The sequence below is a fragment of the Canis aureus genome, chromosome 10 (genome assembly GCF_053574225.1).
Source record: "Canis aureus isolate CA01 chromosome 10, VMU_Caureus_v.1.0, whole genome shotgun sequence".
Classification (NCBI taxonomy): Eukaryota; Metazoa; Chordata; class Mammalia; order Carnivora; family Canidae; genus Canis; species Canis aureus.
The window spans coordinates 22,492,271-22,509,080 of NC_135620.1; the positions used below are offsets into that span (position 1 = coordinate 22,492,271).

Genomic DNA, 16,810 nt, shown 5'->3' on the forward strand with positions numbered 1-16,810 from the left:
GTAGAAAAAGAGGAATAAAGTAGGAGGAAAAAAATAAAGATCAAAGAAGAATATAAAGTGTAAAAAAAAATAAAGGAAAATTAATAAAACCAAGTCAATTCTTTGACAAGATCAACAAAATTGATAAACCTCCTACCAGACTAATCACAAGAAAAACAGATGAAACAAACTCCATCTATCATATACCATAAATCAATATCCAATTACATCACCACATTCTAACACAAGAATAATAGAGGATTGATATAAACAACTATCTGCCAATGAGTTCAACAACTTGGATGAAAGAGACAAATTCTATGAAAGATAAACTTTCAGAGCTCACTAAAAGAAAAATAAGTAACTCAAAAAGCTCTGTGTTATTGAAGACAGTGAATCTTAAGTTAAAAACCCACCCTTCTCACAAAAAAATGCTCCAGGCCTATCTGGCTTCACTAGTAAATTCTACCAAACATTTAGGGAAGCTGTAACACTAATTCTAGACAAATTTTTACACATGACTTAAAAAGAGGGAATACTTTCCAACTCATTCTCTGAAATTGGCATTATTATCCTGATACCAAAACCAGATAAAGACATTACAAGAAAACTCCTATATCCCTCCTGAACACAGACACACACACACGCACACACACACACACACACACAAATTAAAATTTTAGCGTATCAAATCTAACAACATACAAAATGATAATATGCCATGACCAAGTGGCATGGCTGGTTTCAATTTAAAAATCAACATAACTGAACATAATAACAAACAAAAAGATGATTTCAATAGGTGCAGGAAAAAAATGCATTTGATAAGATCCAAAATCCATTCCTAAAAAAAAAAAAAAAAAAAAAAGAATAAGAAGGGAACTTTTTTTTTTAAGGGGAACTTAGGTAAAAATCTACAGATGACATCATACTTACTGGTAAAACAGTGAATGCTAAAATCAGGAACAAAACAAAAATGTTCACTCTCTCACTTGTTTTTTTGTTTTTTTTTTGTTTTTTTTTTAATTTATTTATTTACGATAGTCACACTCAGAGAGAGAGAGAGAGAGGCAGAGACACAGGCAGAGAGAGAAGCAGGCTCCATGCACCGGGAGCCTGACGTGGGATTCGATCCCGGGTCTCCAGGATCGCGCCCTGGGCCAAAGGCAGGTGCCAAACCGCTGCGCCACCCAGGGATCCCACTCTCATCACTTGTATTCAACACTGTACCTGAGATTCTAGCCAAGGCAATTCAGGTAACAAAAAGATGGGAAACAAAGAAACTGTACTATCTTTATTTGCAGATAAAATACTTGCATATAGAAAACACTCTTGCATATAGAAAATCCTAGGGAGCTTACCAATAAATGAGTAAAAGCCTACCAGAAATAATAAGCGAGTTTAACAAGGTTGCAGGGTACAAGGTCAATATATAAAAATCAATTGCAAAATACAATGCGCTATCATTTCATATCCACTATGGTGGCTGTAACCAAAAAGACAACAAGTTTTGGCAAAGATGTGAAGAAATTGGAAACCTCATACATTGCTGGTGGGAATGTAAAAATGGTGCAGCCAGCCACTATGGAAAACAATCTGGCAGTTACCCTTTTGACCCAGCAATTGCACTCGTAGATATTTACCTAAGCAAAGGGAATACACACATTTATACAAAAACATGTACAAGAATATTCATAGCAACACTTCTTAATAGTCAAAAAATGGCAACAACCCAAATGTTTATCAACAGATGAATGGATAAATAAAAGAGAGCATATCCATAAGATGGACTATTAACTGATCATTAAAAAAATGCAGTCCTAATACATACTATAAGGTAGAAGAACAATGAAAACATGTACCAAGTAAAAGAAGAGATACACAAAAGACTATATGATTCTATTTATATGAAATGTCCAGAACAGGAAAACTCATACACATTAGAAAGTAAATACATAGGTACAAGTATAAGAGGAAGCAAAACTGGGAGTAACTGCTAATAGATACAGAGTTTCTTCTGGGGGTGATGGAAATGTTCTGGAAACAGGTAACAGTGATATTACACAACACTATGAATATACTGGGCAGCCCCGGTGGCTCAGCGGTTTAGCGCCGCCTTCAGCCCAGGGTGTGATCCTGGAGACCGGGGATCGAGTCCCACATCGGGCTCCCTGCATGGGCCCTGCTTCTCCCTCTGCCTATGTCTCTGCCTCTCTCTGTGTGTGTCTCTCTCATGAATAAATTAATAAAAATTTTTTTAAAAGTACTATGAATGTACTAAAGCCCCTGACTTGTATATAGTAAAATGGTTTAAAAAGTGAACTCTATGTTACCTGAATTTTATCTCAATTAAAAAAAAAAAAAAACCCTAAAATAATCAATTGCATTTCTAGTATCAAAATGTACAATTCTAAGAATGAAATTATAAAAACAATTCTATATACAAAAGCATCAAAAATAGTAATACACTGTATGTTAACTAGAATTTAAATTTAAAAAAGAAACAGGTAGGGCACTGAGGGGCTCAGTCGGTTAACTGTGTCTGCCTTTGGCTCAGGTCATGATCCTGTGGTCCTGGAATCAAGCCCGGCATCAAGCCCACATCAGTCTCCACTGCTCAGCAGAGACATCTGCTTCTTCCTCTCTTTCTGCCTCCCCCATTATGCATGCATACACATCCTCTCTCTCTCTCTCTCTCACTCATTCTATCTCTGTCAAATAAATAAAAATCTTAAAAGAAAAAAAAAGGAAACAGGTAAAAAAAACCCACTTAGGAATAAATTTATGAAAAGCAGCACAAGATCTGTACATCAAAAACTACAACAAAATACTAATGAGAGAAATTAAACAATAAATAAATAAATGGAGAGAAATACCATGTTCTGGATTAGAAGACTCAATATGGTCAGAATACAATTCAACACAATCCCTACCAAAATCCCAGTAGGTTTTCTTTTTTGTGGAAATTTACAAGGTAATTCTAAAATTTATATGAAAATACAAAGAATCCAGAAAAGCCAAACAATTTTGAAAAAGAAAAGTAAAGCTAGAGAACATATACTACCTAATTTCAAAACATAAACCCAGTAATAAAAACAGGACAGACCTGGAACAGAATAATCAATCCAGAAATAAACCCACACACTGTAATCTGTTGATTTTTTGGCAAAAGCACCAATAGGCTAAGGATAGTCTTAAATAATGGTGCTGCAACAACTGGGTATTCATAAGTAAGAGGGGGGGCGGGGGAGGAAAAGAACTTACACCCTTACCTCACACCACATGTAAAAATTAACTCAAAATGAATCATATACCTAAATGTAAGACCTACAATGTTTACAACTTCCAGATAAAAACATAAGGGAAAATTTTTTTGGTTTTGGGTTCAGCAAATACTTATTGGCTGTGTCAATGAAAACATGATAAAAGAAAAAAATGATAAACTGGACTTAATCAAAACTCAAAATCTTTTCTCTTCAAAAGACCATTAAAAAATGAAAATACAAGCCACATACTGGAAGAAAATATTTCCAAATCACTTACCCGATCAAAAGATTTGAATACAGAACATATAAAGAGCATGACTCAATAGTAACATAGCCAATGAAACTGAAAAGTACGTAAGATATTTTTTAAAAATACAAAAATATATAAGAATGGGATTAAAAAAATAAAAATAAAAGTACGGGATTAGATGTTCAACATTGTTTGTAATAGAGAAATACAAGTTAAAACAATGAGATACCACTACAGATCCTCTAGAACAGCTGTAGTTAAAAAGACTGACAATCTAAATGTTGGTGAAAAATGTAAAGAAACTAAAGGAACCCTCATAGCACACTGGCAGGGGGGCAGGGGGAATTAATAGTCACCACTTTGGAAAACAGTCTGACAATTTCTTCAAAAGATAAACATACATTAACCATATAACTCACCAACTCTACTTCTAGATATCTAGCCAAGAAAAACTTTAAAACTTATCTGCACAAAGGACATTCTATAAAACAATGTTCATAGCAGAACTATATACAATCACCAAAAAAGTGGGACAATCCAGATTTCCTTCGAAGATATAAAAGGTGGTATAGTATATTCAAACAATGCAATACAATTCAGCATTAAAAAGCAACAAAGTACTGATACATACAACAACATGGATGACCCTCAACAACATTATGCAACCGAAAGAAAATAGGTAAGAAAGATGAGATAGGGTGTAACTTGATTTATATGAAATTTCAAGCAAAGATAGAACTATAGACAAAAGCAGGTCAATGGATGCCTGGAGGTGGGACTGCAAAAGGACATTAAAAAAAACTGGAAGGTCATCAAACTGGGTTGTGGTGGTTTCACAAGTGTATGTATTTACTACAACTCACCAAACTATGCAACTACAATAGATGAATTTATAGGGTATTAATACCTTGGTAAAGTTGTTTTAAAGAGTGAACAATATACTCACCATTGTAGCCTTCAAGAACAGAATCAATAATAGGTCTTGCAGTTAAGTTATAAACATCAAGTTGTTTACTCTCTGGTCCAAAAACAGTATCAAAAGTAAATGTCTTTGGAGGTTCATTGGAAGAATCAGTCTTATGTACAGTAATAGTTCCCCTCATCTCATCGACACTGACAGCCTGTTTATAGCACATTGATTTCTCTCTCTCGTTGAGGGGCCGGCACCTAACAACGACCTTCACATTATCACAGCTCTCAGGCTTCTCAGATTTATTGATCTAGTGGAGAAAATATTCACAAATAAGAAAAAAGCACATTTACTTTTACCTTCAGCAAATTAAATTTCAAATCTGAAAAAGGCTACTGTGCCATCCCAGTGCCTTGCATATTTTAAGCACTCCACAAATTTCTGTTAAATGCAATTAAAGATCTTACGGATATATAAAAAAAGTTAAAGATATGAAAAGGTAAATAGGTTTTTTTTTTACAACACAAATGATGGGAAATAAAACCTAATTTACATTTATAGTAAATAAATGCTGTTCAAGCAGAAAATTAATCAGTATATTACGGACTGTCCTCCTGCAATAAAAATCCCTGACTACTACTGAGTTTCCTGCATGACGGAAAACACATTTGAACATGGTTAACAACTTCAATCAAGACTAAAGTAGTAGGTCTTGTGTTCCCCTGAGACTTTTTATTTTTCTACAAGGCATCAGTAAAATTTTTTTTTTACCATGTAACTATATATAGTCTATCTTCTCCATAGAAGATAACATGAAACACAGAAAACAAAGTCCAACCGCAGAGAAATGTTTTAGTATCTCTCTAACCTTATGAACATTTGTATACGTAAAGTTTCAACTTCTGAATTCTGAATTTTGTGATTAAGAATCTATGCTAAAATATAACCCCAAACAAGGACACATGCACTACGATTTCACTTACATGTGGAATCTAAAAAACAAGAGATAAACAAAACAAAATTCTGCCTAGAACAGACTGGTGGTTGCCTGAGGGCAGTGGGGTACAGAGGTGGACAAAATGGGTGAGAGGGATCAAAATATACAAATTCCCAGTTATAAAATAATAACTAAATATAATAACTAATATAATAATAATAACTAATATAATAATAATAACTAATATAATAATATTAGTATAATATTAACTAATATTAGTATAATAATAACTAATAATAACTAATATAATAACTAAATATAATAATAAAATAAATCATGTATAAGTAATATATAGCACTTTGATTAAAGTCAACAGTACACCACTGCATATTTGAAAGTCACTAAAATAGTGTATATTGAAATCGCTCATCATAAGAAAAAAATTTTTTTGACTATATGGTGATGGATGGGGATTATTAGACTATGGGGATTATTTCACAAGATACACAAATATCAAATCATGTTGCACAGGTGAAATTATTGTGTTTATGTCAATCACACTTCAATTAAAAAAATACAATCCTGTTACTGAAGTTCAATAGTTTCGTTGAACAGTATCGATACAACACACTTCTCCCCATCTTTACTTCCACCACCTAAGTCTAGGTCACCGTTATCCCACCGTAAACTATAAACCTGCATCTAGTTAGGTTCTCCTATAGTCTCTTCTCTACAGGGCAGTTAGCTTCAACACAAATTTAATCATATTGGTCCCTTACTTAAAACTTCTCCATGGTTTTCCACAGGTCTCAGGATAAAAATCAGTCCTTAGGTTGGTTTGTAAGACCTGGCTCTGGCCCGTGTCTACTTGTCCAGTTTTATTTCACAAGTTACCCTGCTTGGCTTTCTTAGCCACAGCCACACTGGCTTTTTAAAAGCCTTTACTTGTAAACATGCTCTTTCTTACCACAGGCCTTTTCATGTGCTGTTCCTTCTGCCTAGAACATTCCTCACTCTCATCTTCACTTATTCTCAGATCTCAGCAAAACAGCCACTTCACTCAGGAAGACCCTAACTAGGTCAAATCCTGGTATAGGCCCTGAGAGCACCCTTCTCCCTCTGCCTTCTACAACTGTTTTTTTTTTTTTTTAAGATTTTTAAAAATGTATTTATTCAGGGATCCCTGGGTGGCACAGCGGTTTGGCACCTGCCTTTGGCCCAGGGCGCGATCCTGGAGACCTGGGATCGAATCCCCCGTCGGGCTCCCGGTGCACGGAGCCTGCTTCTCCCTCTGCCTATGTCTCTGAGCCTCTCTCTCTCTCTCTCTCTCTGTGACTATCATGAATAAATAAATAAAATCTTTAAAAAAAATTTATTTATTCATTCATGAAAGACAGAGAGAGAGAGAGAGAGAGAGGGACACAGGCAGAGGGAGAAGCAGGCTCCATGCTGGGAGCCCGATGTGGGACTCAATCCCCAGTCTCCAGGATCATGCCCTGGGCCAAAAGCAGATGCTAAACCGCTGAGCCACCCGGGATCCCCTACAACTGGTTTCAAATCAACTTTTGTTTGCTTCTTATTGTATTAATGTCTGTCCTTTCTGTCTTCACCAGAGGTTGCAAACTGGTAGTCAAGAAGCTGAATTCAGCTTCACATATATCTTCTGTTTAGCTCATAGCATTTAACAACATTTTTGAATTAGTTGCTAGAATTTAAAAATGGAGAAATTCCACAAAATGTCAGTTTCCAGATTCCCTCGGGGGGGGGGAGGGTGAGATGATCTGACATCTGCAGGCCAGCATTCCTATATGGGAACACTTTACCCTTCACCAGAATCTACTTTGTTTTATACCACCCATTCCCTTCCTTAATGGTAAGCATCTTGTTTGTCTCTATCAACATGCCTTTCACTTCTGCCCATTGAAGGCAAGTTTCTGTCTTCCCAAGTTCAAGAATCTGGCTGGCTTTGCTCAAAATTTTACCTCCAGGGCCCAACATGTGGCTGATGCCAAGCATCTGCTGAATGAACTGAAAAATAACTTGAAAGCAACGACACGGAACAAATACTGGGCATTTCACGCTAAATGTCAAGCACCGTCCTTCAAAGCCGCGGTGCGTTACTTTATCTCATCCTGGTACAATCCCATGAGGAACAGTTTAATTATGTGGGAACCAAAGACCCAGAAAGACGAAATAAGCGTCCCAGGCCTCACAACCAGGAGGAAACCGACCCAAGCTCAGGTGTTCTCCGTGGCCCGACAGTGGACTTAGGACGCCCCCTATAAGGTACGGTAACACCCTGCGAAATCCTACAAGACAAACATACTACCCACCCCCCCTCACACACAAAGACACCTACGGGTTACATTCCGCACCGTAAGCTCAGGCACCACCACCGGAACGACAGCTGGAGTAGAAGCAAGCAGCCCCCGGCCCCGCGGCGCACCGACCCAGCAGGTGCCGCGGGCCCACCGGGCGCGGCGCATCCAGAGCCGACTCCGCGCGGCCGCTCCCCGTCGCCCGACTCCGCTAGCAGGGCTGGGAGCGAGAGCGCATCCCCCGGCGCGGCGCCTTTATGTCAGGCAGCGCAGGCCCTGCGGGATGCAGCACCCGTGAAGGCGCCGGGGCCCGCCCGGGGCCGCTCCCAGGACCCCGAGCCCACCCGCCAGGTTCCCCAGCCGCTCCCGCCCGCCGAGCCCGACCCTCCCCGCCCCGCCCGGCCGCCGGCCCGATCCGCGCCTCCATGGCAACGGCCGCGCCCCCGAGCCAGGCCGCCGGGATGAGGAACCCCAGCGGTTGAGCCGCTCTCCTCACCGGCATGGTGGCTCCCTCCGGTGCCCGGCGGAGGTCTCCGCCCTGGGAGTGGTCCAACGGCGCCGGGTTCGCGGGAGACGTTTGTCAGAGATCGCCGAAACACCGCCCGGGCGCTCTCGAGACTGCGGCTCCTCGGGCGAGAGCAGGCAGTGCGCAAGCGCACTCCGCGCTCGCCCCGCCCCGTCCCCGGGCCTCTCGCTTCCTCGGCCTCCGGAGTTGCGCCTGCGCGGAGGCTTTCCGAGTCCGTCTCCTAGGACGCCCGGCTGAGGCCGCGCCTGCGCAGTGCTGCCGGTCGGCCGCTTTATTAATCTGGCCCGCAGTGGGGCGGGGGCACCTGGCTACCTACCACCGGTTGACCGAGGGAGGCGCACCTGGATCGCACGGTCAATCTTCTGTCTCTTGCAACACTCCAGATATTGAAAACAACCATAGCAAAAAATTAAAAATTAAAAAAAGCAGTCGTACATTGTGTCCATCTGGAGAGCTAGAGACTTCGCACACATGAATGCGCTTGATTGCTGATTTGTTTATAAAATCCTTGACTCTATTACAGATGAAGTCAGGAGGAGCTTTGTCTGTGTTCTCACAAATATCTCCAGAGCCTAGAATAGGACCTAGCACAGGACGGGTTTTCAATGAATATTTGTGAAAGAACGAATGATCTATCCTCTTTCCTGTCTGAACCTCTGCTCTGAACATCAGCTACTGCGCCTGGATGTGCAATAGACATTTCAAGATGATCATGTCCAAAACTGAAAGGTTGATTCTCGCCCCCCCCCCCGCCCATACACACACTCTTACCTGCCCCATCCCCATCCCAACCCCCTCCAAACATAAAAACAAACAACAGAAAACGCCCTCTCATACTTCCCTCCGCATAAATCTAATCTGAATTCTGACAATTGCTCAGATCAAAACCGTCTTTCTCTCATACCCAATACCTAATCTTTCAGCAGGGCTTGTTTCTATCTTCAAAGCCGAACCAAAATTTGACCACTTATCACCACCACCACCACTTCTCATCTGTGTTACCACAATAGCTCAGAACCGGTTTCCTTGAGTGCATCCTTGTCTTTCAGTATGTTTTCAACACAGGAGCCAGAGTGATGATGTAAAAACATGAGTCAGGGGCAGCCCGGGTGGCTCAGCGGTTTAGCGCCGCCTCCAGCCCCAGGTGTGATCCTGGAGACCCGGGATAGAGTCCCACATCCGGCTCGCTGCATGGAGCCTGCTTCTCCCTCTGCCTGTCTCTCTCTCTCTCTCTCATATATAAATAAAATCTTAAAAAAAAAAAAAAAAAAAAAAAACATGAGTCAGATAGTGTCTTTTCTCTATTCAAAGCCTACCAATGATTACCTATGTCACAGACTAAAACTCACAGGCCCTCTCCCCATTTTCTATCATCTTCCCTCTGTTCTTTATTCTGCACCAGCTACACTTGGCCTCCTTGAGTCAAGGACATTCTGGGCATGATTCCATCTTAGAATGCAAGGGCTTTTGCACTTGCAGTAGGCACTAATAAAAACAACTATAAAGCATTTGACTTAGTGCCCAGTGTACTATTCTAAGTGCTTTACTTTCTTTTTTTATTATTAATTTAATCTGTATAATAACCATTTGAAATAGGTACTGTCATTTTGCTAGAAAATAGGAACAGCTATTCTACAGATAAAGAAACTCTGGCACAGAGCTATTAGTTGTCCAAGGTCAGATATATGGGCAGTGACAAAACCCAGATGATCCAAACCAAGGCCTTGGAAAGCTCTCCCCCTAGATATCCACCTGACTCCCGCACTGCTTTGTTTACAAATCATCTTCTCAGTGAGCCCTATCATAATCTCTCTACTTAAAATTTCAACTTTTAGCCCCAGTCTTATCTCTTCTCCATATTTCTATATTTCTCCAGAGTATTCATCTCCATCTGATATACTGTATATATGATACATATTATGTATATACATATACACAGCCTTAATGGTTTTTATTATTGGGACTCCTGGATGGCCCAATGGTTGAGCATCTGCCTTTGGCTCAGAGCATGATCCTGGGGTCCTGAGATTGAGTCCTGCATCGGGCTCCCTGCATGGAGTCTGCTTCTCCTCCCTCTGCCTATGTCTCTGCCTCTCTCTGTGTGTCTCTTGTGAATGAATAAATGAAATCATTTAAAAAATGGTTTTAATTATATACACAGACCATAACCACAATCAACTTTAAACATTTTCATCACCCCAAGAAGGAATTCTAAATTCATAGCAGTCACTTCCACTCATCCTCTACGCTCCCCTCGCCAGCATCCCAGCCCTAGGCAATCACCAATCAACTGTCTCTCTCGCATCTTTGGAATATTTCATATAAATTGAATTATGTAATATGTGGCCTTTTGTGAATGACTTCTATCACTTAGAGTAAAGTTTTTAAGCTTCAGCTCTATTGTGGCATATACCAGTAATTCTTTACTTTTATTCCATTGTGTGGATATACACTTTTATACCCTTGTCAGTTGACAGATATGTGATTTGTTTCTACTTTTTGACCATTATGAATATTGCTGCTACAAGCTTTTCAGTGAGCATGTTTCATTTCTTTTGGGTCTAATATGATTACAAGTGGAATTGCCAGGTCATTCAGTAACTCTAATGCTTAACATTTTGAGAAACTGCTGAGCTGTTTTCTATAGCAGCAATACCACCAGCAATTTGATATTTTCATCAACAGTGTATGAGGTCTATGGTTCTTCCATATCCTCACCGACTCTTGCAGTTTTCTGGTCTTTTGATAACAGCCATCCTCCTGGTAGTAAATAGCATGTCTTCTTTATGGTTTTGATTTAAACTTCCTTGATAACTAATGATGCACCTCTTCCCATGTGCTTATTACACATTTGAACATCTTCTTTGGAGAAATGCCTACTCAAATCCTTTGCCCATTTTACTTGCCTTTTCATTATTAAGTTGTGAGACTTCTTTCTATATCCTAAATACAAATCTCTTTTCATATATACAATGCACAAATTTTTCTCCCATTCTGTAGGTCGTCTTTTTAATCTCTGGAGTGTGTTCTTTGAAGCTCAAAAGTTTTTAATTTATTTTTTTTAAGTTTTTAGTTTATATCAAATACAACTTATGTATTTTTTCTTTTTTACTTCTTTCATTGTACTTCTGATACATAACTAACAAACCATTTCCTACTTCAAGGTCATGAAGATTTATGCTTGTAAGATTTTTGTAGTTTTAACTCTTACATTTACATCTATGATATATTTTGAATTATTTATGTATATGGTATGATACAGGGATCCAGCTTCATTTTTCTGCTTATAAATATCCTACTGTCTCATCACCATTTGCTGAAAATCCTATTCTTCCTTCCTCTGAACTACTGTGGCACCCTTGTCAATGATCAATTGATCATGAATGTGACTGCTGATTTCTAGATTTTCAATTCAGTTCCATTGATCTAAATAGCTAACCAAATGCCAGTACTATACTATCTTGATTGCTATAGGTTTGTAGTAAGATTTGAAGTCATATAGTTTGAGGCCTCCATCTTCGGTCTCTGTTTTCAAGATTGTTTTGGCTATTCTGACTCCCTTGCATTTCTATAGAAATTTTAGAAACACCTTGTGAATTTCCACAAAAAAGGCAGCAGGAAACATAATAGGGATTATGTTGAACCTACAGATCAATTTGGGAAGTATTGCCATTTTAACAATGTAAGCCTTTTAATCTATGAACATAGAATCTCCATTTATTTAAGTCTTCTTTAATTTCTTTTTTTGAAAAGATTTTATTTATTTTTTCCTTGGAAACAGAGAGAGAGAGGCAGAGACACAGGCAGATGGAGAAGCAAGATCCCTGTAGGGATTCCAGTGTGGGACTTGATCCCCAGACACTCAACCTCTGAACCACCTAGGCATCCCTTCTTTAATTTCCTTCAGTAATGTTTTGTAGTTTTCAATGCATAAATGCTGCACTTTTTTGGTTATGTTCTTAAATATTTTGTTCTTTTCTATGCTATCGAAATGGAATTATTTTCTTAATTTTATAGTCAGACTGTTCATTGGTATTGTATAGAAATAAAATTGTTTTCTAGTACATTAACCTGGTACTCTGAACTTTCATGAACTTTTTTACTTCTAGTAGTTTTTTACTGGATTCCTCGGGATCTTCTACTTATAAGATCCTTATTTCTTCATCAATTTTGAAAGATAATTTTATTACATACAGAATTCGAGGTTGATAGCTTTTTTCTCTCAACACTTTAGACATTTCAGTCCACTTTTTTCCTGTTTGCAGATCTCTGAAGAGAAGTACAATGTAATTCTTAAACTTTGCTTTTTGTTGTTGTTGTTGTTAAGATTTTATTTATTTGTTTATTTATTCATTTATTTATTTATTTGACAGAAAGAGAGTACAAGCAGGGGAAGTAGCAGGCAGAGGGTGGGAAGAACTGAGCAGGGAGCCAGATGTAGAGCTTGATCCCAGGACTGTGGGATCAACGCCTGAGCCAAAGACAGACACCCAACCTACTAAGCCAACCAGGTGCCCCTTCTCTTCTCTTTATCTTTGATTTTCTGTAGTTTGAATATGATATGCTGAGGTATTTGGGCATTTATCCTGCTTGGTGTTCTCTGAGGTTCCTGGTTCCGTGGTTTGGTGTCTGATATTACCCGGGGAAATTCTGTCATTACCACTCCAAATTCCTTTTCCTCTTTCTTCTTCTTCTGACATACCCATATATTTATATAAGGGTAAACTTTTATGTAGGTTTAATGTAATGTAAATTTTTAATGAAATATATCTTATACAAAGAAAAGCGCACAAATAAGTGCACAGCTTGATCAATTTTCACAAAGTGAATACATCTGTGTAATCAGCATCTAAATCAAGAAGCAGAGCATTACCAGGCCCCAGAAACTCCTTGCGTTCCTCCCCAGTTACTATTCACTGCCCCCTAACGGTAACCACTACGTTAACTCTTAACATTATACTATTTTTTTCTTGTTCTTATACTTTATATTAATAGAATCATCCAGTATGACATCTTTTGTATCTGTCCTTGTACATTCATTATTATGTTTGTGAGATTCCTTCTTGTTGGGTATAGTCCATTCTTTTTCAATGTGGTGTAGTATTCCATGTGTGAACAAAGAACAATTTATCCCATTCAATTGTTGATGGACATTTGGGACTATTACAAATACCACTGTTCTGAACATTATGTAGGTGTCTTTTTGGTGTACGTATATGAATTTCTGCGGAGCATACACTTAGAAGTGAAATCACTGGGACTCTACTCATGCTCATTATCTGTCTTTCCTGGCTACAATGTAAATTCCATGTCTATTTTATTTACTGTCGTGTCCTAACACATTTGTAGGCCTTCGTGGAATAACTGCTGATCGGAAAAAATGTACCCGTGAAGGAGCTATTTTGTAAGGAAGATACTGTCGCTTTTTAAGAGACAAGTAACCGAGACAGTCACCTATAGGCGATCACACAGTCAGCATTCTGCATCTCAAGCTTGTCTGAGGGAGGAGCGCTCCAGACACCTCTCCAGCCGGTCTTGCGTGCCCCAAAGACGTGCTGTGGGTGAGAGGCAGGGTGTCCTTCTTCAGGGCCGCCGTGGTCACCAGCCGCCCCAGCCCGGGTTCGGGACCCTGGTCCGGGGCGCGGGTTGTGGGCGGGGATGCCTCACCCACCTGCGCGCGCTCCAGGTGCAGCGTCCCGGGAGCCAGGGCGTAACCCCGCTGGTCGGGCTCGCCGGGAGCAGCTGCGGGGGGCGGGGGCTGGGCCGGAGACCCTGGGTGCCGGCTTATAAAAGGCCGGCTATGGCGGGTCTCAGACCCGGGACCCGGTGCTCGCAATGGCCTCGGGAGGGCGGCTCTCCCCGCGGTCCCCCAGAGGACCCAGGGCTGCGGCCCCCGCCCTCGGCGCCGCCCCGGGGCCGCAGTCCCCGCGGCAGCCCTTCGGGCCCGCACCCCGGCCGCTGCAGTGCGACCGGGGAGGCCCCCTGGACGAGCGCCGGCTGGTCGCCCACCTGCAGCTGGCCCTGGGTCGCGAGGCGCGCCTGTGGCGGGGCGGCCACCCCCAGGTAGCGGGCCCCGCGGCGGGGGCCTCCCGGGAGCACGTTCACCCCCCTCCCCGCGCGCGCACGCGACGCGGCCGGGCTCCACCTGTGTCCGCGCGCAGGTGAGACGCACCCCGGGTGCCGGGACCTTCCCCAGGTGCGGGCTGAGCACGAGGCCCGAGGCGGGAATCGTGGGCCCCTCTCGCAGAAGAGGTGTAAGTACCGTCGTCTCAATCCGTGAGCCGCTGGGCATCAGAGAAGCACCGAGGGCCCCACCCCACCCCCACCCCCACCCCCCGCGATCCAAGCAAGATGCAGGGACTCCGCACAGCCCCTCTGGTCACCTTCAGCCGACCTGTGCCGCAGGCCAACCGGGACTGGCCACCGACGACTCCCCCACCCCACCCCGCTCTTCCCGGGCAGGTCGAGATCCGCCACACGGTCCGGGAACTCGTGTTGTGGCTCCTGGAGGTTAAGAACATTTTTCACTTCTCCCAGACCACGTTTAATCTGGCTCTCACTACCTTCAGCCGCCTCCTGGTTTCGCTAAAGGTAGGTGCCTGTGAGGATGTTAACGGGGGTGGGAGAGGAAACTGACCTCCGTCATCCCAGATGCTCAGAGGCTCATCAGCTAGGGACCAGAGCTGCCAGAGCTGCAACTGGAATCTCTTTACATCCCACTCCTCTGCCTGCCTGGCTCAGGGTTGTGTGGCCTTCCGAGTGGACCTGGTTGGGAAAGGACTTGCTGGGCGAAGAGGTAGAGCGTGCTTGTCTGGACTAGACCAGTACATCCTTGAGATGGTGCTGTATTTCCTACTGTTATTCATTCCCCTAACAGAGGACTCCTGACTAGCCATTTGCTGTTCGGAAATCAGGAGCATATTCACTGGTCAAGCTAAAAATGGCACTAACTTGTGGAGGGATACAATCAATCTCTTTTTGAAAAAAAATTTAAAAACTTCATTTCCTAAGGAAGCCCACCAATGCTTTACTATTTGTTTCTGGCATTCGTATTCTGCTCAAATGTGTTCATTTTGTACTGCAGATGAGAGAGAGAATACTCCAATGTGTCATGATTACTTCCTTGAGACTCGCTGCCAAAGTTAATGAAGAAGAGGAGGTAGGCATCTGTGGGAGTCTGCTCTGGGCTGCTTTTGGGGTACAGGAGGGTAATGCTGCAGTGCTCAGACTTCCTGAAAGGTCTGTGTCCTTAGGAACGTTGGGTATGTTGGAAAATTCATTGACTTCCCAGGATCTCTGCTGTCCCTTCTTCTGCCTCACTGGACCCCAGGACCCACAAATGGGCACTTAGAACAGCTGAATTCTCCTGGTCAGGCAAACCCAGAGGCTTGACCTCCTGGCAAATGTATCTTACCTCATTGGTTGCTGTCTGAGGCCACCTCCCACTAAACAGAAACATCTGCTGTTAAACTAGGAAAAAGACCTCCCAAATAATGTGGCCTAATGGCCACCCCTAGAAACTACATCTGAGAAGTTTGAGACTTAAGGACTTGTCTGTGTCAACGAAGCTGGTCCTCAGGGACTCTGAGACCCTTCTCTAAGAGGCGATGCCCCTACAAGTGCTTTGGGCTTGCTTGGACTTAGCGGTTTCACTGTGGTTTCTGTTCAGCAGATTCTCTCCCAATACCCTTCCCAGACCTCCCTCCTTCCCTCCCCACAACCTGTCCCCCTTTGGTAATAGTGAAGCCTCTGCCATTTCCACAGGGTTCCCCTCGGCTGAGCTCATGGTCTGAAGAGTCAGAAAAAAATGGATTGTCCAGTTCCAAGCCTTCAATAAAAATGCTTTTAACCTATTCATTAAAATATAATTGGTGCTCCCCCAGAGTTGCTTCTGTCTGTCCAACTAAAAATCATGTAAATGGCCCTTAAAAGAAGCATGTATGGAAGCTACAGGAATACTTTGTTTACCTAAAAAAGTAGAATGGTCTTCCAAGCACGTGCACTTGAATGTGTACTCATAGACAAGCCTTACTAGTCATTCTGGCGGGGAAAGCCATTATTTTTCCAGAGATGAACCGCCTTAAATCAAGGTTGAAGGAAGTGTGGTTGCAGCAACGGTGTTGCCAAAACCTTGGGAGGTTTTGTGAGTGAGCCTGTCTGGTGTAGACCAGGAAGCTCAAAGGCATACTCTTTCTCTGGAGGACAAGCAATTACAGTAGGTGTCAAGAACAAGAATGATAGGAATGAAAACCGTGGGTGAGTTCGTGCAGCTGAATAGGGGAGACAGCAGAGCCCCGCCCTCGAAAGCACCTTTGGGTATGAGCTGGAGTACATTTAGGGATCAAGGCCCTTTGGCATTAAATCACTGTACTGTACACCTGAAATTAATATAGCACCGAATGTTAACTCCACTGGAATTAAAAGCCTGTTTGCAGAGGATGACCATGTGACACCCACTACACATTGTCATCACCCACCTGGGGACTTGCCACACTGCCAAGATCTGATTTGGTTTTTCTTTCAGAAGCATTTTCTGTGACAGGTCACCAGAAGACAACTCTATTCGGGTCATGGATAAGAAAAACAAGTTCCCATGGATAAGAAAACAAGTTACGATGACATGA

General features: G+C 42.1%; 1 protein-coding gene across 5 annotated transcripts in view; it reads right to left on the bottom strand.

The window, feature by feature from the left end:
- KIF3A (kinesin family member 3A) overlaps positions 1 to 7,843 on the bottom strand; it is a 61,741-nt gene extending 53,898 nt beyond the window's left edge. For all 5 annotated transcript variants that reach the window (XM_077911626.1, XM_077911624.1, XM_077911627.1 and 2 more), the window contains exons 1-2: positions 7,718 to 7,843; positions 4,442 to 4,715 (exon numbers count right to left, since the gene is read on the bottom strand). In XM_077911626.1, coding sequence (XP_077767752.1) covers positions 4,442 to 4,715; positions 7,718 to 7,828 — 385 coding nt within the window. In that variant the 5' untranslated portion in view covers positions 7,829 to 7,843. The remainder of the gene's footprint in view (positions 1 to 4,441; positions 4,716 to 7,717) is intronic.
- Positions 7,844 to 16,810: the final 8,967 nt, after the last annotated feature.